At 38.1% G+C, this 25,355-nt stretch overlaps 2 protein-coding genes and 1 long non-coding RNA gene across 4 annotated transcripts in view; all 3 read left to right on the plus strand.

Annotated features, from left to right (window-relative positions):
- cacna1ia (calcium voltage-gated channel subunit alpha1 Ia) overlaps positions 1–25,355 on the plus strand; it is a 242,043-nt gene that overhangs the window by 183,083 nt on the left and 33,605 nt on the right. The gene's annotated exons all lie outside the window — the stretch shown is intronic.
- LOC144001063 (uncharacterized) lies at positions 15,912–18,593 on the plus strand. The gene is made up of 4 exons (XM_077495067.1): positions 15,912–16,353; positions 16,502–16,585; positions 17,137–17,338; positions 18,271–18,593. The coding sequence occupies exons 1-4, from the start codon at positions 16,276–16,278 to the stop codon at positions 18,426–18,428; spliced, it is 522 nt and encodes a 173-aa protein (XP_077351193.1). The 5' UTR covers positions 15,912–16,275; the 3' UTR covers positions 18,429–18,593.
- On the plus strand, positions 20,643–23,400 carry LOC144001119 (uncharacterized). Its single transcript, XR_013278394.1, has 3 exons — positions 20,643–21,071; positions 21,623–21,824; positions 22,757–23,400. It is a non-coding gene; the product is annotated as an uncharacterized LOC144001119 (long non-coding RNA).

The raw sequence follows: 25,355 nt of genomic DNA on the forward strand, positions 1-25,355 counted from the left end.
CACATTTTGAGCTAAAAAACTCCTCTTTAACTAAGCATTCCCGGTTGTACGTTTCACCTAGCGCTATGATAATTTGCAGGCATACATAAGAGCCCACGATATACAAAAAAGTCTCTTGGAACCATGGGCTAAACCAAACAGGAAGTCCGCCATTTTGATTTATGATGGGATTTGTTGCCATTTTTTGTGGCCTTTTTCAGGGGTCATATTTTAACGAACCCCTCCTACAAAATTTATCCGACTGTCTTCAAACTTGGTATGTTTCATCTTAAGATGTTTAAGATGCAAAGTAATCGAAGGTTTTTTATTTTGTCACACGCTGTTGCCATAGCAATGCATGGGAATTGCACACCATATTTTGCGTTTTGATTAAACACCTAAAGCTATGATAATTTGCAGGCAAACATAAGAGCTCAGGATGTACAAAAAAAGTCTCTTGGAGCAATATGCTAAACCAATCAGGAAGTCCACCATTTTGATTTACGTTGGGATTTGTAGCCATTTTTTGTGGCCTTTTTTAGGGGTCATATTTTAACGAACTCCTCCTACAAAATTTATCCGACTGTCTTTAAACTTGGTGTGCTTCATCTTAAGATGTTTAAGATGCAAAGTTATCGAAAGTTATTTATTTTGTCGCACGCCGTTGTCATGGCGATGCATTGTTTGCCAAGTAAAATGTTACTTTTTTTTTTGGTCTAAACATGTGCAAAAACTCATGAAACTTTACACACACATCAGGCTTGTCATCAGCATGAATATTTTAGAGATTTCTTATTCAATTTGCAATAAATGGTTCAATAGCGCCCTCTAGACATTTTTATGAAGCTTTTGCAAATGTTTTGTGTTTTATGATTCAGCTAGATTTGTAAAAATTGGGATACCTATCAGCCTAAGACTTACAAAAAGGTTTCTAAAGCCATATGCTGAATCAAAAAGGAAGTCTGCCATTTTGATTTACTTTGGTATTTGTAGCCATTTTTTGGGGCCTTTTATAGGGGTCATATTTTCAACAGAACTTATCAGATCGTCTTCATTCTTTGGCGTGTTTCATCTTAAGATATTTAAGATGAAAAGTTATTGAATTTTTTTATTTTGTCACACGCCTTTGCTGTAGCCATGCATTGTTTGTGAAGAAAAATGCTTTTTTGAGAGTCTAAATATGGGTGAAAACTCACAAAACTTTGCACACGCACCAGACCTGTCTAGAACATGAATATTTTATTTAGAGATTTGTTGTGCTATTTGTAATAAATGGCTCAATAGCGCCCTCTAGACATTTTTATGAAGTCTTTCCGATTATATGATTCAGCTAGATGTGTGAATATTGGCAGGCATGCCGAATATATTCAAAAAGTATTCTATATAGCCATGTGCCAATCCATTTTGATTTTATTTTGTTAATTGTGCATCGTTTTTGGCCTTTCCATGAAACTTTAAAAACACAAAGCATGGCAAAAACGTTTACAATTTAGATGGTTTCCTATTTGACAGTACCCCAACATGCCAGTACCCCGACGTGCAAATACCCCAACGTGGCCCGGGTTGCGAGGGCCCTTTATAGCTGCTCGCAGCTCTAGTTATTATTCTTATTCTTATTATTCTTCTCCGCAAACAATCGCATTTTTGAGACACTAAACGTGACCGAAAACTCACCAAACTTTACACGCACATCAGGCCTGGCGAAAAATTTTGTATTTTAAAGTCGCCATACATGATAACAGAAAAATGGCTCCTTAGCGCCCCCTACATAGGTTAAACGGATCCCTGTCCCGCTACGATTGTCCGACGGCTATGAAAATTGTGTGGCACCTGTAGCACATCCCAATGAACAAAAACCTCTTTGAAGTGTGTACCCTAAAATAGACAGAAAGTGAGGTATGAGTATTTAAATGTCCAATTTTTGCCAATTTTTGCACATTTACAGGGGTCATACTTTTGCCCGCTTCTCCTACACGGTTAACCCGATTGACTTCAAACTTGGGATGTACCATCTCAACACCTGGGACAACATCATTGTGAAAAATGAAAAGTTTTTGATATACTATATGACGGCGGCGGCGCATCAAATTTAGAGTTTAAAAATTCTTACTTCACGAAGCATTGCCGGTTGTACGTTTAATCTAGAGCTACGAAAATTGGTACACATATGTAACAGGCTATGACCTACAAAAAACTCTTTTTGAACCATATGCTAAACCTAACAGGAAGTCCACCATTTTGATTTATTTTGGAACGTGTTGCCATTTTTTTGCCCATTTCATTGGGGTCTTATTTTAACGAACTCCTCCTACAGTGTTTATCCGATCATCTTCAAACTTGGTGTGATTCATCTTAAGATGTTGAAGATGAAAAGTTATTGAAAGCTTTGTATTTCGTCGCACGCTGTTGTCATGGCATGCACTGTTTTTAAAGGAAAAAAAATATCCTTAAAGAAGCATTCCCATTTGTACGAAGCAGCTAGAGCTACGAAAATTTGTAGACATATGTAACAGCCCAAGATGTACAAAAAAGTCTCTTGGTGCCCTGTGCTAAACCCAACAGGAAGTCCCCCAGGGGCCGGGCATCACATTTTGAGCTAAAAAACTCCTCTTTAACAAAGCATACCCGGCTGTACGTTTCACCTAGAGTTACCAAAATTTGTAGAGGTATATAACAGCCCTCGAGGTACAAAAAACTCTTTTTGAACCATGTGCTAAACCTAACAGGACGTCCCCCATTTTGATTTACTTTGGAATGTGTTGCCATTTTTTGGGCCATTTCATAGCGGTCATATTTTAACGAACTCCTCCTACAGAGTTTATCCGATCATCTTCAAACTTGGTGTGACTCATCTTAAGATGTTGAGGATGAAAAGTTATTGAAAGCTCTTTATTTCGTCGCACGCTGTTGTCGTGGCATGCACTTTTTGCAAAGGAAAAAAATCCTTCTTAATGAAGCATTCCCAGTTGTACGAAGTAGCTAGAGCTACAAAAATTTGTAGACATATGTAACAGCCCACAATGTACAAAAAAGTCTCTTGGTGCCATGTGCTAAACCCAACAGGAAGTCCCCCAGGGGCCGGGCATCACATTTTGAGCTAGAAAACTCCTCTTTAACGAAGCATTCCCGGTTGTACGTTTCACCTAGCGCGATGATAATTTGCAGGCATACATAAGAGCCCACGATGTACAAAAAAGTCTCTTGGAACCATGTGCTAAACAAAACAGGAAGTCTGCCATTTTGATTTACGATGGGATTTGTTGCCATTTTTTGTGGCCTTTTTCAGGGGTCATATTTTAACGAACTCCTCGTACAAAGTTCATCCGACCGTCTTCAAACTTGGTGTGTTTCATCTTAAGATGTTTAAGATGCAAAGTTATCGAAAGTTTTTTATTTTGTCGCACGCTGCTGCTATAGCGATGCATTGTTTGCCAAGTAAAGTGCTGCTTTGTTTTTTTATCTATACATGTGTGAAAACTCATGAAACTTTGCAAACACATCAGACTTGTCATGAACATGAATTTTTAGAGATTTATTGTGCAATTTGCAATAAATAGCGCCCTCTAGACATTTTTATGAAGTATTTCCGATTGTATGATTCTGCTAGATTTGTGAAAATTAGGACAGACCCCTATCAGCCTAATACCTACAAAAAAGTATTATGTAGCCATTTGCCAAACCAAAGAGGAAGTCCGCTATTTTGATTTTATTTTGGGAATTATACATCATTTTTGGCCTCTTTCATTAAACTTTGCACAGACAAGGCATGGAAAAAAATAACATTTTAAATGGTCCTTGTTCCATGTAACAGTACCCCAACGTGCCAGTACCCTGACGTGCAAGTAACCCAACGTTGTGCTCAATAGCGCCCTTTATGCATTTTTATGGAGCATTTCCAATTGTATGATTCAAGCGATACACAACTAAAGATGACTTGACCTAGATTTGTGAAAACTGGGAGGCATACCTATTAGCTTAAGACCTACAAAAAGTATTCTGTAGCCGTATGCTAAACCTAAAAGGAAGTCCGCCATTTAGAATTTATTTTGGGAATTGCACACCATCTTTGGCCTTTTGCACTCACAAAGCTTGTCAAAAACATTTTAGATGGTCCTTGTCCGATTTGACAGTACCCCAACGTGCCAGTACCCCGACGTGCAAGTACCCCAACGTGGCCCGGGTTGCGAGGGCCCTTTATAGCTGCTCGCAGCTCTAGTTATTCTTATTATTATTCTTCTCCGCAAACAATCGCATTTTTGAGACGCTAAACGTGAACGAAAACTCACCAAACTTTACACGCACATCAGGCCTGGCGAAAAATTTGATATTTTAAAGTCGCCATACATGATAACAGAAAAATGGCTCCATAGCGCCACCTACATAGGTTAAACGGATCCCTCTCCCGCTACGATTGTCCTATGGCGACGAAAATTGTGTGGCACCCGTAGCACATCCAGATGAACAAAAACCTCTTTGATGTGTGTACCCTAAAATAGACAGAAAGTGAGGTATGATCATCTGACTGTCCAATTTTGGCCCAGTTTTGCACATTTACAGGGGTCATACTTTTGCCCGCTTCTCCTACACGGTTAACCCGATTAACTTCAAACTTGGGATGGACCATCTCAACACCTGGGACAACATCATTGTAAAAAATCTAAAGTTTTTGATATACTATATGACGTCGGCGACGCATCAAATTTAGAGTTTAAAAATTCTTACTTCATGAAGCATTGCCGGTTGTACGTTTAATCTAGAGCTACGAAAATTTGTACACATATGTAACAGGCTATGACCTACAAAAAACTCTTTTTGAACCATATGCTAAACCTCACAGGAAGTCCGCCATTTTGATTTATTTTGGAACGTGTTGCCATTTTTTTGGCCATTTCATTGGGGTCTTATTTTAACGAACTCCTCCTACAGTGTTTATCCGATCATCTTCAAACTTGGTGTGATTCATCTTAAGATGTTGAAGATGAAAAGTTATTGAAAGCTTTGTATTTCGTCGCACGCTGTTGTCATGGCATGCACTGTTTGCAAAGGAAAAAAAATATCCTTAAAGAAGCATTGCCAGTTGTACGAAGCAGCTAGAGCTACGAAAATTTGTAGACATATGTAACAGCCCAAGATGTACAAAAAAGTCTCTTGGTGCCCTGTGCTAAACCCAACAGGAAGTCCCCCAGGGGCCGGGCATCACATTTTAAGCTAAAAAACTCCTCTTTAACAAAGCATACCCGGCTGTACGTGTCACCTAGAGTTACCAAAATTTGTAGAGGTATATAACACCCCTCGAGGTACAAAAAACTCTTTTTGAACCATATGCTAAACCTAACAGGATGTCCGCCATTTTTATTTACTTTGGAATGTGTTGCCATGTTTTGGGCCATTTCATAGGGGTCATATTTTAACGAACTCCTCCTACAGAGTTTATCCGATCATCTTCAAACTTGGTGTGACTCATCTTAAGATGTTGAGGATGAAAAGTTATTGAAAGCTCTTTATTTCGTCGCACGCTGTTGTCGTGGCATGCACTTTTTGCAAAGGAAAAAAATCCCTCTTAATGAAGCATTCCCAGTTGTACGAAGTAGCTAGAGCTACAAAAAATTGTAGACATATGTAACAGCCCACAGTGTACAAAAAAGTCTCTTGGTGCCATGTGCTAAGCCCAACAGGAAGTCCCCCAGGGGCCGGGCATCACATTTTGAGCTAGAAAACTCCTCTTTAACGAAGCATTCCCGGTTGTACGTTTCACCTAGCGCGATGATAATTTGCAGGCATACATAAGAGCCCACGATGTACAAAAAAGTCTCTTGGAACCATGTGATAAACCAAACAGGAAGTCTGCCATTTTGATTTACGATGGGATTTGTTGCCATTTTTTGTGGCCTTTTTCAGTTGTCATATTTTAACGAACTCCTCGTACAAAGTTCATCCGACCGTCTTCAAACTTGGTGTGTTTCATCTTAAGATGTTTAAGATGCAAAGTTATCAAAAGTTTTTTATTTTGTCGCACGCTGCTGCTATAGCGATGCAGTTTGCCAAGTGAAGTGCTGCTTTGTTTTTTTATCTATACATGTGTGAAAACTTATGAAACTTTGCAAACACATCAGACTTGTCATGAACATGAATTTTTAGAGATTTATTGTGCAATTTGCAATAAATAGCGCCCTCTAGACATTTTTATGAAGTATTTCCGATTGTATGATTCTGCTAGATTTGTGAAAATTAGGACAGACCCCTATCAGCCTAATACCTACAAAAAAGTATTATGTAGCCATTTGCCAAACCAAAGAGGAAGTCCGCTATTTTGATTTTATTTTGGGAATTATACATCATTTTTGGCCTCTTTCATTAAACTTTGCACAGACAAGGCATGGAAAAAAATAACATTTTAAATGGTCCTTGTTCCATGTAACAGTACCCCAACGTGCCAGTACCCTGACGTGCAAGTAACCCAACGTTGTGCTCAATAGCGCCCTCTATGCATTTTTATGGAGCATTTCCAATTGTATGATTCAAGCGATACACAACTAAAGATGACTTGACCTAGATTTGTGAAAACTGGGAGGCATACCTATTAGCTTAAGACCTACAAAAAGTATTCTGTAGCCGTATGCTAAACCTAAAAGGAAGTCCGCCATTTTGAATTTATTTTGGGAATTGCACACCATATTTTGCGTTTTGATTAAACTTTGCACATACAAGGCTTGTCAAAAACATTTTAGATGGTCCTTGTCCTATTTGACAGTACCCCAACGTGCCAGTACCCCGACGTGCAAGTACCCCAACGTGGTCCGGGTTGCGAGGGCCCTTTATAGCTGCTCGCAGCTCTAGTTATTATTCTTCTCCGCAAACAATCGCATTTTTGAGACACTAAACGTGACCGAAAACTCACCAAACTTTACACGCACATCAGGCCTGGCGAAAAATTTGATATTTTAAAGTCGCCATACATGATAACAGAAAAATGGCTCCTTAGCGCCCCCTACATAGGTTAAACGGATCCCTGTCCCGCTACGATTGTCCGACGGCTATGAAAATTGTGTGGCACCTGTAGCACATCCCAATGAACAAAAACCTCTTTGAAGTGTGTACCCTAAAATAGACAGAAAGTGAGGTATGAGTATTTAAATGTCCAATTTTTGCCAATTTTTGCACATTTACAGGGGTCATACTTTTGCCCGCTTCTCCTACACGGTTAACCCGATTGACTTCAAACTTGGGATGTACCATCTCAACACCTGGGACAACATCATTGTGAAAAATGAAAAGTTTTTGATATACTATATGACGGCGGCGGCGCATCAAATTTAGAGTTTAAAAATTCTTACTTCACGAGGCATTGCCGGTTGTACGTTTAATCTAGAGCTACGAAAATTGGTACACATATGTAACAGGCTATGACCTACAAAAAACTCTTTTTGAACCATATGCTAAACCTAACAGGAAGTCCACCATTTTGATTTATTTTGGAACGTGTTGCCATTTTTTTGGCCATTTCATTGGAGTCTTATTTTAACGAACTCCTCCTACAGTGTTTATCCGATCATCTTCAAACTTGGTGTGATTCATCTTAAGATGTTGAAGATGAAAATTTATTGAAAGCTTTGTATTTCGTCGCACGCTGTTGTCATGGCATGCACTGTTTGCAAAGGAAAAAAAATATCCTTAAAGAAGCATTGCCAGTTGTACGAAGCAGCTAGAGCTACGAAAATTTGTAGACATATGTAACAGCCCAAGATGTACAAAAAAGTCTCCTGGTGCCCTGTGCTAAACCCAACAGGAAGTCCCCCAGGGGCCGGGCATCACATTTTGAGCTAAAAAAAAAACTCCTCTTTAACAAAGCATACCCGGCTGTACGTTTCACCTAGAGTTACCAAAATTTGTAGAGGTATATAACAGCCCTCGATTTACAAAAAACTCTTTTTGAACCATATGCTAAACCTAACAGGACGTCCGCCATTTTGATTTACTTTGGAATGTGTTGCCATTTTTTTTGGCCATTTCATAGGGGTCATATTTTAACAAACTCCTCCTACAGAGTTTATCCGATCATCTTCAAACTTGGTGTGATTCATCTTAAGATGTTGAAAATGAAAAGTTATTGAAAGTTTTTTATTTCGTCACATGCTGTTATCGTGGCATGCACTTTTTGCAAAGGAAAAAAATCCTTCTTAATGAAGCATTCCCAGTTGTACGAAGCAGCTAGAGTGACGAAAAATTGTAGACATATGTAACAGCCCAGGATCTACAAAAATGTCTCTTGGTGCCATGTGCTAAACGCAACAGGAAGTCCCCCAGGGGCCGGGCATCACATTTTGAGCTAAAAAACTCCTCTTTAACAAAGCATACCCGGCTGTACGTTTCACCTAGAGTTACCAAAATTTGTAGAGGTATATAACAGCCCTCGATTTACAAAAAACTCTTTTTGAACCATATGCTAAACCTAACAGGACGTCCGCCATTTTGATTTACTTTGGAATGTGTTGCCATTTTTTTTGGCCATTTCATAGGGGTCATATTTTAACAAACTCCTCCTACAGAGTTTATCCGATCATCTTCAAACTTGGTGTGATTCATCTTAAGATGTTGAAAATGAAAAGTTATTGAAAGTTTTTTATTTCGTCACATGCTGTTATCGTGGCATGCACTTTTTGCAAAGGAAAAAAATCCTTCTTAATGAAGCATTCCCAGTTGTACGAAGCAGCTAGAGTGACGAAAAATTGTAGACATATGTAACAGCCCAGGATCTACAAAAATGTCTCTTGGTGCCATGTGCTAAACGCAACAGGAAGTCCCCCAGGGGCCGGGCATCACATTTTGAGCTAAAAAACTCCTCTTTAACTAAGCATTCCCGGTTGTACGTTTCACCTAGCGCTATGATAATTTGCAGGCATACATAAGAGCCCACGATATACAAAAAAGTCTCTTGGAACCATGGGCTAAACCAAACAGGAAGTCCGCCATTTTGATTTATGATGGGATTTGTTGCCATTTTTTGTGGCCTTTTTCAGGGGTCATATTTTAACGAACCCCTCCTACAAAATTTATCCGACTGTCTTCAAACTTGGTATGTTTCATCTTAAGATGTTTAAGATGCAAAGTAATCGAAGGTTTTTTATTTTGTCACACGCTGTTGCCATAGCAATGCATGGGAATTGCACACCATATTTTGCGTTTTGATTAAACACCTAAAGCTATGATAATTTGCAGGCAAACATAAGAGCTCAGGATGTACAAAAAAAGTCTCTTGGAGCAATATGCTAAACCAATCAGGAAGTCCACCATTTTGATTTACGTTGGGATTTGTAGCCATTTTTTGTGGCCTTTTTTAGGGGTCATATTTTAACGAACTCCTCCTACAAAATTTATCCGACTGTCTTTAAACTTGGTGTGCTTCATCTTAAGATGTTTAAGATGCAAAGTTATCGAAAGTTATTTATTTTGTCGCACGCCGTTGTCATGGCGATGCATTGTTTGCCAAGTAAAATGTTACTTTTTTTTTTGGTCTAAACATGTGCAAAAACTCATGAAACTTTACACACACATCAGGCTTGTCATCAGCATGAATATTTTAGAGATTTCTTATTCAATTTGCAATAAATGGTTCAATAGCGCCCTCTAGACATTTTTATGAAGCTTTTGCAAATGTTTTGTGTTTTATGATTCAGCTAGATTTGTAAAAATTGGGATACCTATCAGCCTAAGACTTACAAAAAGGTTTCTAAAGCCATATGCTGAATCAAAAAGGAAGTCTGCCATTTTGATTTACTTTGGTATTTGTAGCCATTTTTTGGGGCCTTTTATAGGGGTCATATTTTCAACAGAACTTATCAGATCGTCTTCATTCTTTGGCGTGTTTCATCTTAAGATATTTAAGATGAAAAGTTATTGAATTTTTTTATTTTGTCACACGCCTTTGCTGTAGCCATGCATTGTTTGTGAAGAAAAATGCTTTTTTGAGAGTCTAAATATGGGTGAAAACTCACAAAACTTTGCACACGCACCAGACCTGTCTAGAACATGAATATTTTATTTAGAGATTTGTTGTGCTATTTGTAATAAATGGCTCAATAGCGCCCTCTAGACATTTTTATGAAGTCTTTCCGATTATATGATTCAGCTAGATGTGTGAATATTGGCAGGCATGCCGAATATATTCAAAAAGTATTCTATATAGCCATGTGCCAATCCATTTTGATTTTATTTTGTTAATTGTGCATCGTTTTTGGCCTTTCCATGAAACTTTAAAAACACAAAGCATGGCAAAAACGTTTACAATTTAGATGGTTTCCTATTTGACAGTACCCCAACATGCCAGTACCCCGACGTGCAAATACCCCAACGTGGCCCGGGTTGCGAGGGCCCTTTATAGCTGCTCGCAGCTCTAGTTATTCTTCTTTTTATTTGTTATTATTCTTTTCCGCAAACAATCACATTTTTGAGACACTAAACGTGAACGAAAACTCACCAAACTTTACACACACGTCAGGCCTGGCGAAAAATTTGATATTTTAAAGTCGCCATAGGTGATAACAGAAAAATGGCTCCATAGCGCCACCTACATAGGTTAAACAGATCCCTGGCCCGCTACGATTGTCCGACGGCTATGAAAATTGTGTGGCACCTGTAGCACATCCAGATGAACAAAAACCTCTTTGATGTGTGTACCCTAAAATAGACAGGAAGTGAGATATGAGTATTTAAATGTCCAATTTTGGCCAATTTTTGCACATTTACAGGGGTCATACTTTTGCCTGCTTCTCCTACACGGTTAATCCAATTGACTTCAAACTTGGGATGTACCATCTCAAGACCTGGGACAACACCATGGTAAAAAATCTAAAGTTTTCGACATACTATATGACGGCGGTGGGGCATCAAATTTAGAGTTTCAAAACTCTTACTAAACGTAGTATTGCCGGTTGTATGTTTAACCTAGAGCTACGAAAATTGGTACACATATGTAACAGACTATGACCTACAAAAAAGTCTGTTGGTGCCATATGCTAAACCCAACAGGAAGTCCGCCAGAGGCGGGGCATCAAATTTTGAGTTTCAAAATTCTTACTTAATGAAGCATTCCCGGCTGTACGTTTCACCTAGAGTTACCAAAATTTAAAGACATATGTAACAGCCCTCAAGGTACAAAAAACTCTTTTTGAACCATATGCTAAACCTAACAGAAAGTCCACCATTTTGATTTACTTTGGAACGTGTTCCCATTTTTTTGGCCATTTCATAGGGGTCCTATTTTAACGAACTCCTCTTACAGAGTTTATCCGATCATCTTCAAACTTGGTGTGATTCATCTTAAGATGTTGAAGATGAAAAGTTATTGAAAGCTTTTTATTTCGCTGCACGCTGTTGTCGTGGCATGCACTTGTTTGCAAAGGAAAAAAATTCTTCTTAATGAAGAATTCTCAGTTGTACGAAGCAGCTAGAGCTACGAAAATTTGTAGACATATGTAACAGCCCACGATGTACAAAAAGGTCTCTTGCTGCTTTGTGCTAAACCCAACAGGAAGTCCCGCAAGGGCCGGGCATCACTTTTTGAGCTAAAAAACTCCTCTTTAACGAAGCATTCCCGGTTGTACCTTTCACCTAGCGCTATGATAATTTGGAGGCATACATAAGAGCCCACGATGTACAAAAAAGTCTTTTAGAACCATATGCTAAGCCAAACAGGAAGTCCGGCATTTTGATTTACTTTGCTATTTGTAGCCATTTTTTGGGGGCCTTTTATAGGCCTCATATTTTCTACAAAACTTATCAGATTGTCTTCATTCTTTGGCATGTTTCATCTGAAGTATTGCCGGTTATACGTTTAATCTAGAGCTACGAAAATTGGTACACATATGTAACAGACTATGATCTACAAAAAAGCCTGTTGGTGCCATATGCTAAACCTAACAGGAAGTCCGCCAGAGGCAGGGCATCAAATTTTGCATTTCAAAATTTTTACTTAATGAAGCATTTCCGGCTGTACGTTTCACCTAGAGTGACCAAAATTTGAAGACATATGTAACAGCCCTCAAGGTACAAAAAACTCTTTTTGAACCATATGCTAAACCTAACAGGAAGTCTGCCATTTTGATTTACTTTGGAACATGTTGCCATTTTTTTGGCCATTTCATAGGGGTCTTATTTTAACGAACTCCTCCTACAGAGTTTATCCGATCATCTTCAAACTTGGTGTGATTCATCTTAAGATGTTGACGATGAAAAGTTATTGAAAGCTTTTTATTTCGTCGCACGCTGTTGTCGTGGCATGCACTGTTGGCAAAGGAAAAAAAAAATCCTTCTTAATGCAGCGTTCCCAGTTGGACGAAGCAGCTCGAGCTACAAAAATTTGTAGACATATGTACACATTTGTCCACATATATATATTTACATATGCATGTAAAAAAATTATGTCAGGCTAAACTAAATGGTTGATTAGGCCCCACACATTTTCACCTTACCATACCCGGCCCTCTTTGCAAAAGGTTTGAACACTCCTGGCCTAAACCTAGGTGTATACTCAAACTATGCACGCACATAAAGCCTGGAACAAAATGTGTAATTTAGAGGGTTCTTGTTTTGTTTTTTGTATTCCTTATATTTCATGTCATTATACTTGACACACTATTTTTACTACTCACTGAATCAGTTATAAGAACATTTAATTGATACAATCCAATCACATCCTAGAGAATTGAAAACACATTCAATCATGAGGTTGTTAAGACACATTTACTTCTGTAGCACTTAACCACAAACAAGTTGCGACATCCCCTGATCTAACCCTCCAACCGGGCAAGGAAAAACTTTCAGGGGTCATATTTTAACGAACCCCTCCTACAAAATTTATCCGACTGTCTTCAAACTTGGTGTGTTTCATCTTAAGATGTTTAAGATGCAAAGTAATCGAAAGTTTTTTATTTTGTAACACGCTGTTGCCATAGCAATGCATTGTTTGTCAAGTGCTGCTTTTTTTTTTTTTATACACATGAAAACTCATGGAACTTTGCAAACACATCAGACTTGTCATGAACATGAATTTTCAGAGATTTATTGTGCAATTTGCAATAAATAGCGCCCTCTAGACCTTTTTATGAAGCATTTCCGATTGTATGATTATGCTAGACATACAAAAAAGTATTATGTAGCCATTTGCCAAACCAAAGAGGAAGTCCGCTATTTTGATTTTATTTTGGGAATTATACATCATTTTTGGCCTTTTTCATTTAACTTTGCACAGACAAGGCATGGAAAAAACTAACATTTTAAATGGTCCTTGTTCCATGTAACAGTTGTCAAGTGCTGCTTTTTTTTTTTTTTTATACACATGAAAACTCATGAAACTTTGCAAACACATCAGACTTGTCATGAACATGAATTTTCAGAGATTTATTGTGCAATTTGCAATAAATAGCGCCCTCTAGACATTTTTATGAAGCATTTCCGATTGTATGATTATGCTAGACCTACAAAAAAGTATTATGTAGCCATTTGCCAAACCAAAGAGGAAGTCCGCTATTTTGATTTTATTTTGGGAATTATACATAATTTTTGGCCTTCTTCATTAAACTTTGCACAGACAAGGCATGGAAAAAACTAACATTTTAAATGGTCCTTGTTCCATGTAACAGTACCCCAACGTGCCAGTACCCTGACGTGCAAGTAACCCAACGTTGTGCTCAATAGCGCCCTCTATGCATTTTTATGGAGCATTTCCAATTGTATGATTCAAGCGATACACAACTAAAGATGACTTGACCTAGATTTGTGAAAACTGGGAGGCATACCTATTAGCTTAAGACCTACAAAAAGTATTCTGTAGCCGTATGCTAAACCTAAAAGGAAGTCCGCCATTTTTAATTTATTTTGGGAATTGCGCACCATATTTTGCGTTTTGATTAAACTTTGCACACACAAGGCTTGTCAAAAACATTTTAGATGGTCCTTGTCCTATTTGACAGTACCCCAACGTGCCATTACCCCGACGTGCAAGTACCCCAACGTGGCACGCCTTTGCTGTAGCGATGCATTGTTTGCAAAGAATTTTTTTTTTTATATGATTCAGCTAGATGTGTGAATATTGGGAGGCATACCTATCAGCCGAATACCTCGACAAAGCATTCCATAGCAATGTGAACAAACACAAAAAGCATGGCAAAACATTTACAATTTAGACGGTTTCTTATGAAACAGTACCCTAACGTGCCAGTACCCCGACGTGCAAATACCCCAACGTGGCACGGGTTGCGAGGGCCCTTTATAGCTGCTCGCAGCTCTAGTTAGGGCCCGAGCAGCGACCGCTGCGAGGTCCCTATTGTTCCTGAAGGAATTCTTATTAGGGCCCGAGCAGCGACCGCTGCGAGGTCCCTATTGTTCCTGAAGGAATTCTTATTATTATTCTTCTTCTTCTTCTTCTTCTTTTTCTTTGTTATTATTCTTTTCCGCAAACAACCACATTTTTGAGGCACTAAACATGAACGAAAACTCACCAAACTTTACACACAGATCGGGTCTGGCGAAAAATTTGATATTTTAAAGTCGCCATACATGATAACAGAAAAATGGCTCTGTAGCGCCACCTACATAGGTTTAACGGATCCCTGTCCCGCTACGATTGTCCTATGGCTACGAAAATTGTGTGGCACCTGTAGCACATCCAGATGAACAAAAACCTCTTTGATATGTGTACCCTAAAATAGACAGGAAGTGAGGTATGAGTATTTGAATGTCCAATTTTGGCCCATTTTTGCACATTTACAGGGGTCATACTTTTGCCCGCTTCTCCTACACGGTTAACCCGATTGACTTCAAACTTGGGCTGTACCATCTCAACACCTGGGACAACATCATGGTAAAAAATCTAAAGTTTTTGACATACTATATGACGGTGGCGGGGCATCAAATTTACAGTTTCAAAATTCTTACTTAACGAAGCATTGCCGGTGGTACGTTTAATCTAGAGCTACGAAAATTGGTACACATATGTAACAGACTATGATCTACAAAAAAGCCTGTTGGTGCCATATGCTAAACCTAACAGGAAGTCCGCCAGAGGCGAGGCATCAAATTTTGTGTTTCAAAATTCTAACTTAATGAAGCATTCCCGGCTGTACATTTCACCTAGAGTTACCAATATTTGAAGACATATGTAACAGCCCTCAAGGTACAAAAAACTCTTTTTGAACCATATGCTAAACCGAACAGGAAGTCCGCCATTTTGATTTACTTTGGAACGTGTTGCCATTTTTTGGGCCATTTCATAGGGGTCTTATTTTAACGAACTCCTCCTACAGAGTTTATCCGATCATCTCCAAACTTGGTGTGATTCATCTTAAGATGTTGAAGATGAAAAGTTATTGAAAGCTTTTTATTTTGTCGCACGCTGTTGCCGTGGCATGCACAGTTTGCAAAGGAAAAAATTCCTTCTTAATGAAGCATTCCCAGTTGTACGAAGCAGCTAGAGCTACGAAAATTTGGAGACAAATGTAACAGCCCACGATGTACAAAAAAGTCTCTTGGTGCCATGTGCTAAACCCAACAGGAAGTCCCGTAGGGGCCGGGCATCACATTTTGAGCTAAAAAACTCCTCTTTAACGAAGCATTCCTGGTTGTACGTTTCACCTAGCGCTATGATAATTTAGAGGCATACATAAGAGCCCACGATGTACAAAAAAGTCTCTTGGAACCATGTGCTAAACCAAACAGGAAGTCCGCCATTTTGATTTATGATGGGATTTGTAGCCTTTTTTTGTGGCCTTTTTTAGGGGTCATATTTTAACTCCTCCTACAAAATTCATCCGACCGTGTTCAAACTTGGTGTGTTTCATCTTAAGATGTTTAAGATGCAAATTTATCGAAAGTTTTTTATTTTGTCGCACGCTGCTGCTATAGCGATGCATTGGTTGCCAAGTAAAGTGCTGCTTTGTTTTTTTTTTATCTATACATGTGTGAAAACTCGTGAAACTTTGCACACACATCAGACTTGTCATTAACATGAATTTTTAGAGATTTCTTGTGCAATTTGCAATAAATCGCACCCTCTATACATTTTTTATGGAGCATTTCCGATTGGATGATTCAAGCGCGAAATAACTAAAGATGACTTGACTTGACCTAGATTTGTGAAAACTCAGAGGCATACCTATTAGATTATTATTATTTTTTGTACCTTACAAGATTATCTCTTGTGCCACATTAAACCCCTTTGCAGGCCTGAGCCAAACCACGGTCCATACATTTGATACCACTGCTTTATTTCAATGGTCAAGTACTTCATAACCACACCTACTTATGCTTGTCCTTGCATATATAGTAGACAACAAAGAGCTCTTTCAACAAAAGACATTTCCATCTACAAAGTCATACAAGGTAAGCACTCTATAAATTCTGCAATCACTACACTTCTATTCCTAAATTATCACTTCAAATACCAACAATGGTTAATACAGCTACAAATTTCTTGTATGTTTATGAAGTATGATACTGTATTTATTTCTACTCCTTTGCTTTTCTACAGAACATGAACAAATCACCAAGCAAATTCTCTTTTGATAAAGACCCTCTAATCATCTCCATACGCAAAGATTGCCAACTTTTTTCCGTAAGTATACAATACATAAACTAAACAGGACAACTTTCTCAATCATATACAGTATGCCATACATATATGTATTAAGTTCTCATTTATTAACAGGTTTGTTAAAGGCACCTTTAGTGTGTTTTTCTGTTTGTAATGTTTCTCCACGAGCACGTCTAGCCATTGATATCATGTAGAACACATATGCTAACCTTTTAGAGACAATTGAAGCTTACTTGCACAGTAGCCACTATCTTAACCACTTAATTCACATGTCTACTTGACAACTTATTACATGTAGTGAAATGGTACTTTGTGCGTCTTATGCTTTTTTCTGAACACTGCTTTTCAACTCTTTCCTTAAAACCAATACATGCGGTACTGTTATACTGTATAAATATATATGTCCGTGTGTATATATTTGTATATTCTTTCAAATAAACTCGTTTTGACACACACAGCCATTGAGTAACATGCAACACGACCACAACGTTTTGCACCAACACGTTACCTCTGCTATTTAGAATCATGGAATCTAACATGACTGATTTTCATTGAATGCTTTGTCATTACAGTATGCATGCATTGATCATGCTTCCAGTCGCAACGACTTATACCAGCGCAGCCTTGATCTTCATTCCCAAATGAACCAACTAGTCCATGTGACTCGAGTCAATCGAGCACTTGAAAAACAGATAGACTTCAAAACCAAGCTTGTGAAAGAACTCCAGACTGCATTGGATATAAAGGATGCATGTGATGCAGTTGTCCGTGATGGTAAGCTATATGACATGGAAGACACACAAACACTAACACAGCAAGCATCCCCATCCTTCACATTGTGTATAATGAATGACATGTTTGACAATGGACATTTTTACATTTTTTTGTTAATGCACGTTCCTTTTTTTCTGTTAGGAATATCTTGAAGGTAACATTGGACTGTTAACTAAAACACTGACTGATTATTGAGCCGCAAGTTCTCAATGTATATAATGTGAATACATACTACACTTGATTACTTTCAAATGTGACTGATATCATGTAGCTATGCTGTGATCTTGCCCTCTTTCATCCACTGATAGACACTTCAAAGTTCTTTTTTTTCTGTATCTTCTCAAAATAACTGACATATTCATGGAAAAGATTGTATTTAAATTCTATCATTATTAATTACTATTATTATGTTTATGTCTTTGCCCCTGATTATGATGTTTCTATACCATAGATTTTTTTTTTAAATTTTTTTGGACATACTGTGACTTGACCATTACAATACTAATTTTTACTAAGAAAAAATCAATCACACACCATAATATTTTATACTTATCCTGCATGTATCTGGACACACCATGCCAAATTTTACACTTACATAACCATTTATGTACCTGTCGTATCCTTACTTTTATTCATCATTTCATCACACAATCCTAAAACATTGCTTTTTGACCCAGAGGATTCAACTATACCATTTTTGCGTGTCTTATTACTTACTAGCTATATTATTTATTAACGGGCAAAAACTATGAATATAAGATCACCGTCAAATATTACGTCTGTAATATCCATATACAGTGCATTACATAATATGCATTTGTATTAAGACACTACCATGCTAAAAATATGCACACGACTGTTCTGTAAACTACACCTAAGACAACCAAACTTCACAGATCTAACATGATTCTTCATTCTTTTTTGTTCTACAGATGTATCAAATGCTGCCACACAGACAGAAGAAGCCACTGAGGACATGCACGAAGACGATGATCACAATATAACAGGACAGGTTAACCCCCCTGAAGTTTTAGCCCGCAGGTCAAAGCGTCCTAGGACTAATTCATCCATGGAGGTTACATTATCCTAAGACAGACTATGTGCTAACCCAAACTCTTTGACCCCAAGGGATTCATCTGTCCCAGAAAACTTTTACACTAAAGAGTTTATCTGTCCTAGGGCGCTGTTAACCCCAGGTTAAAGTGTTATTTAATCTGTCCTGTTACAACAGCTATACATAAACAGCTGCATTCCTCTCCTGTTCCATCTCTCGCACTTCTTTCATCTCTTTTTCTCCTCTACTTATACCTATGCTTGCTCATGTGCTTTTTTCCCCTTTAGATGATGTCATTGGTTAGCCTGCTTCAAAGCTACATTTTTTCTTGAATAACTGTCACACATTTACTGTTTGCTGGACCCTACAAAACTGTCACAATACTTCACTATGTCATGAATACATATGTGTTGCACAGCGACACCACATTAAGAGTCATCAAAAAGCTTTTTATTTGATCACACACCATCTCTGTGCCATGCAATGTTTTCAAATGAACAGATGCTGGTTTTGAATATCAAACGAGCGACTTTTCATGAAACTTTGCACACACATCAGAAAGTCCACACTTTTGAATTTATTTTGGGAATTGTGCATCATTTTTGGCCTTTTACTGCACCTTTTTACACACAAGGCACGGCAAATGCATTTCTATTTTCCATGGTCCTTGTCTATTTAACAGTACCCCAACGTGCAAGTCCCCCGACTTGCATATACCCCAACGTGGCCCGGGTTGCGAGGGCCCTTTATAGCTGCTCGCAGCTCTAGTTATTATTCTTCTTCTTCTTCTTTTTCTTTGTTATTATTCTTTTCCGCAAACAACCACATTTTTGAGGCACTAAACATGAACGAAAACTCACCAAACTTTACACGCAGATCGGGTCTGGCGAAAAATTTGATATTTTAAAGTCGCCATACATGATAACAGAAAAATGGCTCTGTAGCGCCACCTACATAGGTTTAACGGATCCCTGTCCCGCTACGATTGTCCTATGGCTACGAAAATTGTGTGGCACCTGTAGCACATCCAGATGAACAAAAACCTCTTTGATATGTGTACCCTAAAATAGACAGGAAGTGAGGTATGAGTATTTGAATGTCCAATTTTGGCCCATTTTTGCACATTTACAGGGGTCATACTTTTGCCCGCTTCTCCTACACGGTTAACCCGATTGACTTCAAACTTGGGCTGTACCATCTCAACACCTGGGACAACATCATGGTAAAAAATCTAAAGTTTTTGACATACTATATGACGGTGGCGGGGCATCAAATTTACAGTTTCAAAATTCTTACTTAACGAAGCATTGCCGGTGGTACGTTTAATCTAGAGCTACGAAAATTGGTACACATATGTAACAGACTATGATCTACAAAAAAGCCTGTTGGTGCCATATGCTAAACCTAACAGGAAGTCCGCCAGAGGCGAGGCATCAAATTTTGTGTTTCAAAATTCTAACTTAATGAAGCATTCCCGGCTGTACATTTCACCTAGAGTTACCAATATTTGAAGACATATGTAACAGCCCTCAAGGTACAAAAAACTCTTTTTGAACCATATGCTAAACCGAACAGGAAGTCCGCCATTTTGATTTACTTTGGAACGTGTTGCCATTTTTTGGGCCATTTCATAGGGGTCTTATTTTAACGAACTCCTCCTACAGAGTTTATCCGATCATCTCCAAACTTGGTGTGATTCATCTTAAGATGTTGAAGATGAAAAGTTATTGAAAGCTTTTTATTTTGTCGCACGCTGTTGCCGTGGCATGCACAGTTTGCAAAGGAAAAAATTACTTCTTAATGAAGCATTCCCAGTTGTACGAAGCAGCTAGAGCTACGAAAATTTGGAGACAAATGTAACAGCCCACGATGTACAAAAAAGTCTCTTGGTGCCATGTGCTAAACCCAACAGGAAGATGCAAATTTATCAAAAGTTTTTTATTTTGTCGCACGCTGCTGCTATAGCGATGCATTGGTTGCCAAGTAAAGTGCTGCTTTGTTTTTTTTTTATCTATACATGTGTGAAAACTCGTGAAACTTTGCACACACATCAGACTTGTCATTAACATGAATTTTTAGAGATTTCTTGTGCAATTTGCAATAAATCGCACCCTCTATACATTTTTTATGGAGCATTTCCGATTGGATGATTCAAGCGCGAAATAACTAAAGATGACTTGACTTGACTTGACCTAGATTTGTGAAAACTCAGAGGCATACCTATTATATTATTATTATTTTTTTTACCTTACAAGATTATCTCTTGTGCCACATTAAACCCCTTTGCAGGCCTGAGCCAAACCACGGTCCATACATTTGATACCACTGCTTTATTTCAATGGTCAAGTACTTCATAACCACACCTACTTATGCTTGTCCTTGCATATATAGTAGACAACAAAGAGCTCTTTCAACAAAAGACATTTCCATCTACAAAGTCATACAAGGTAAGCACTCTATAAATTCTGCAATCACTACACTTCTATTCCTAAATTATCACTTCAAATACCAACAATGGTTAATACAGCTACAAATGTCTTGTATGTTTATGAAGTATGATACTGTATTTATTTCTACTCCTTTGCTTTTCTACAGAACATGAACAAATCACCAAGCAAATTCTCTTTTGATAAAGACCCTCTAATCATCTCCATACGCAAAGATTGCCAACTTTTTTCCGTAAGTATACAATACATAAACTAAACAGGACAACTTTCTCAATCATATACAGTATGCCATACATATATGTATTAAGTTCTCATTTATTAACAGGTTTGTTAAAGGCACCTTTAGTGTGTTTTTCTGTTTGTAATGTTTCTCCACGAGCACGTCTAGCCATTGATATCATGTAGAACACATATGCTAACCTTTTAGAGACAATTGAAGCTTACTTGCACAGTAGCCACTATCTTAACCACTTAATTCACATGTCTACTTGACAACTTATTACATGTAGTGAAATGGTACTTTGTGCGTCTTATGCTTTTTTCTGAACACTGCTTTTCAACTCTTTCCTTAAAACCAATACATGCGGTACTGTTATACTGTATAAATATATATGTCCGTGTGTATATATTTGTATATTCTTTCAAATAAACTCGTTTTGACACACACAGCCATTGAGTAACATGCAACACGACCACAACGTTTTGCACCAACACGTTAGATCTGCTATTTAGAATCATGGAATCTAACATGACTGATTTTCATTGAATGCTTTGTCATTACAGTATGCATGCATTGATCATGCTTTCAGTCGCAACGACTTATACCAGCGCAGCCTTGATCTCCATTCCCAAATGAACCAACTAGTCCATGTGACTCGAGTCAATCGAGCACTTGAAAAACAGATAGACTTCAAAACCAAGCTTGTGAAAGAACTCCAGACTGCATTGGATATAAAGGATGCATGTGATGCATTTGTCCGTGATGGTAAGCTATATGACATGGAAGACACACAAACACTAACACAGCAAGCATCCCCATCCTACACATTGTGTATAATGAATGACATGTTTGACAATGGACATTTTTACATTTTTTTGTTAATGCACGTTCCTTTTTTTCTGTTAGGAATATCTTGAAGGTAACATTGGACTGTTAACTAAAACACTGACTGATTATTGAGCCGCAATTTCTCAATGTATATAATGTGAATACATACTACACTTGATTACTTTCAAATGTGACTGATATCATGTAGCTATGCTGTGATCTTGCCCTCTTTCATCCACTGATAGACACTTCAAAGTTCTTTTTTTTCTGTATCTTCTCAAAATAACTGACATATTCATGGAAAAGATTGTATTTAAATTCTATCATTATTAATTACTATTATTATGTTTATGTCTTTGCCCCTGATTATGATGTTTCTATACCATAGATTTTTTTAAAAAATATTTTTGGACATACTGTGACGTGACCTTTACAATACTAATTTTTACTAAGAAAAAATCAATCACACACCATAATATTTTATACTTATCCTGCATGTATCTGGACACACCATGCCAAATTTTACACTTACATAACCATTTATGTACCTGTCGTATCCTTACTTTTATTCATCATTTCATCACACAATCCTAAAACATTGCTTTTTGACCCAGAGGATTCAACTATACCATTTTTGCGTGTCTTATTACTTACTAGCTATATTATTTATTAACGGGCAAAAACTATGAATATAAGATCACCGTCAAATATTACGTCTGTAATATCCATATACAGTGCATTACATAATATGCATTTGTATTAAGACACTACCATGCTAAAAATATGCACACGACTGTTCTGTAAACTACACCTAAGACAACCAAACTTCACAGATCTAACATGATTCTTCATTCTTTTTTGTTCTACAGATGTATCAAATGCTGCCACACAGACAGAAGAAGCCACTGAGGACATGCACGAAGACGATGATCACAATATAACAGGACAGGTTAACCCCCCTGAAGTTTTAGCCCGCAGGTCAAAGCGTCCTAGGACTAATTCATCCATGGAGGTTACATTATCCTAAGACAGACTATGTGCTAACCCAAACTCTTTGACCCCAAGGGATTCATCTGTCCCAGAAAACTTTTACACTAAAGAGTTTATCTGTCCTAGGGCGCTGTTAACCCCAGGTTAAAGTGTTATTTAATCTGTCCTGTTACAACAGCTATACATAAACAGCTGCATTCCTCTCCTGTTCCATCTCTCGCACTTCTTTCATCTCTTTTTCTCCTCTACTTATACCTATGCTTGCTCATGTGCTTTTTTCCCCTTTAGATGATGTCATTGGTTAGCCTGCTTCAAAGCTACATTTTTTCTTGAATAACTGTCACACATTTACTGTTTGCTGGACCCTACAAAACTGTCACAATACTTCACTATGTCATGAATACATATGTGTTGCACAGCGACACCACATTAAGAGTCATCAAAAAGCTTTTTATTTGATCACACACCATCTCTGTGCCATGTAATGTTTTCAAATAAACAGATGCTGGTTTTGAATATCAAACGAGCGACTTTTCATGAAACTTTGCACACACATCAGAAAGTCCACACTTTTGAATTTATTTTGGGAATTGTGCATCATTTTTGGCCTTTTACTGCACCTTTTTACACACAAGGCACGGCAAATGCATTTCTATTTTCCATGGTCCTTGTCTATTTAACAGTACCCCAACGTGCAAGTCCCCCGACTTGCATATACCCCAACGTGGCCCGGGTTGCGAGGGCCCTTTATAGCTGCTCGCAGCTCTAGTTATTATTCTTCTTCTTCTTCTTTTTCTTTGTTATTATTCTTTTCCGCAAACAACCACATTTTTGAGGCACTAAACATGAACGAAAACTCACCAAACTTTACACGCAGATCGGGCCTGGCGAAAAATTTGATATTTTAAAGTCGCCATACATGATAACAGAAAAATGGCTCTGTAGCGCCACCTACATAGGTTTAACGGATCCCTGTCCCGCTACGATTGTCCTATGGCTACGAAAATTGTGTGGCACCTGTAGCACATCCAGATGAACAAAAACCTCTTTGATATGTGTACCCTAAAATAGACAGGAAGTGAGGTATGAGTATTTGAATGTCCAATTTTGGCCCATTTTTGCACATTTACAGGGGTCATACTTTTGCCCGCTTCTCCTACACGGTTAACCCGATTGACTTCAAACTTGGGCTGTACCATCTCAACACCTGGGACAACATCATGGTAAAAAATCTAAAGTTTTTGACATACTATATGACGGTGGCGGGGCATCAAATTTACAGTTTCAAAATTCTTACTTAACAAAGCATTGCCGGTGGTACGTTTAATTGAGAGCCACGAAAATTGGTACACATATGTAACAGACTATGATCTACAAAAAAGCCTGTTGGTGCCATATGCTAAACCTAACAGGAAGTCCGCCAGAGGCGAGGCATCAAATTTTGTGTTTCAAAATTCTTATTTAATGAAGCATTCCCGGCTGTACATTTCACCTAGAGTTACCAACATTTGAAGACATATGTAACAGCCCTCAAGGTACAAAAAACTCTTTTTGAACCATATGCTAAACCGAACAGGAAGTCCGCCATTTTGATTTACTTTGGAACGTGTTGCCATTTTTTGGGCCATTTCATAGGGGTCTTATTTTAACGAACTCCTCCTACAGAGTTTATCCGATCATCTCCAAACTTGGTGTGATTCATCTTAAGATGTTGAAGATGAAAAGTTATTGAAAGCTTTTTATTTCGTCGCACGCTGTTGCCGTGGCATGCACAGTTTGCAAAGGAAAAAATTCCCTCTTAATGAAGCATTCCCAGTTGTACGAAGCAGCGAGAGCTACGAAAATTTAGAGACAAATTTAACAGCCCACGATGTACAAAAAAGTCTCTTGGTGCCATAGGCTAAACCCAACAGGAAGACCCGTAGGGGCCGGTCATCACATTTTGAGGTAAAAAACTCCTCTTTAACGAAGCATTCCCGGTTGTACGTTTCACCTAGCGCTATGATAATTTAGAGGCATACATAAGAGCCCACGATGTACAAAAAAGTCTCTTGGAACCATCTGCTAAACCAAACAGGAAGTCCGCCATTTTGATTTACGTTGGGATTTGTAGCCATTTTTTTGTGGCCTTTTTTAGGGGTCATATTTTAACGAACTCCTCCTACAAAATTTATCCGACTGTCTTCAAACTTGGTGTGCTTCATCTTAAGATGTTTAAGATACAAAGTTATCGAAAGTGTTTTATTTTGTCGCACGCCGTTGCCATAGCGGTGCATTGTTTGCCAAGTAAAATGCTGCTTTTTTTTTTTTATCTAAACATGTGCAAAAACTCATGAAACTTTACACACACATCAGGCTTGTCATAAGCATGAATATTTTAGAGAGTTTTTCTGCAATTTTCAATAAATGGCTCAATAGCGCCATCTCGACATTTTTATGAAGCTTTTGGAAATGTATGATTCAGCTAGATGTGAAAAA

Source organism: Festucalex cinctus, chromosome 1 (assembly GCF_051991245.1).
Source record: "Festucalex cinctus isolate MCC-2025b chromosome 1, RoL_Fcin_1.0, whole genome shotgun sequence".
NCBI classification, from domain to species: Eukaryota; Metazoa; Chordata; class Actinopteri; order Syngnathiformes; family Syngnathidae; genus Festucalex; species Festucalex cinctus.

What these genes read in the sequence shown, in the direction of transcription:
- LOC144001063 (XM_077495067.1), top strand. Translation starts at nt 16,276, where the DNA reads ATGCTTGTCCTTGCATATATAGTAGACAACAAAGAGCTCTTTCAACAA. An exon ending in CATCTACAAAGTCATACAAG is followed by an intron (nt 16,354 to 16,501) that starts GTAAGCACTCTA and finishes GCTTTTCTACAG; the next exon opens with AACATGAACAAATCACCAAG. An exon ending in TGATGCAGTTGTCCGTGATG is followed by an intron (nt 17,339 to 18,270) that starts GTAAGCTATATG and finishes TTTGTTCTACAG; the next exon opens with ATGTATCAAATGCTGCCACA.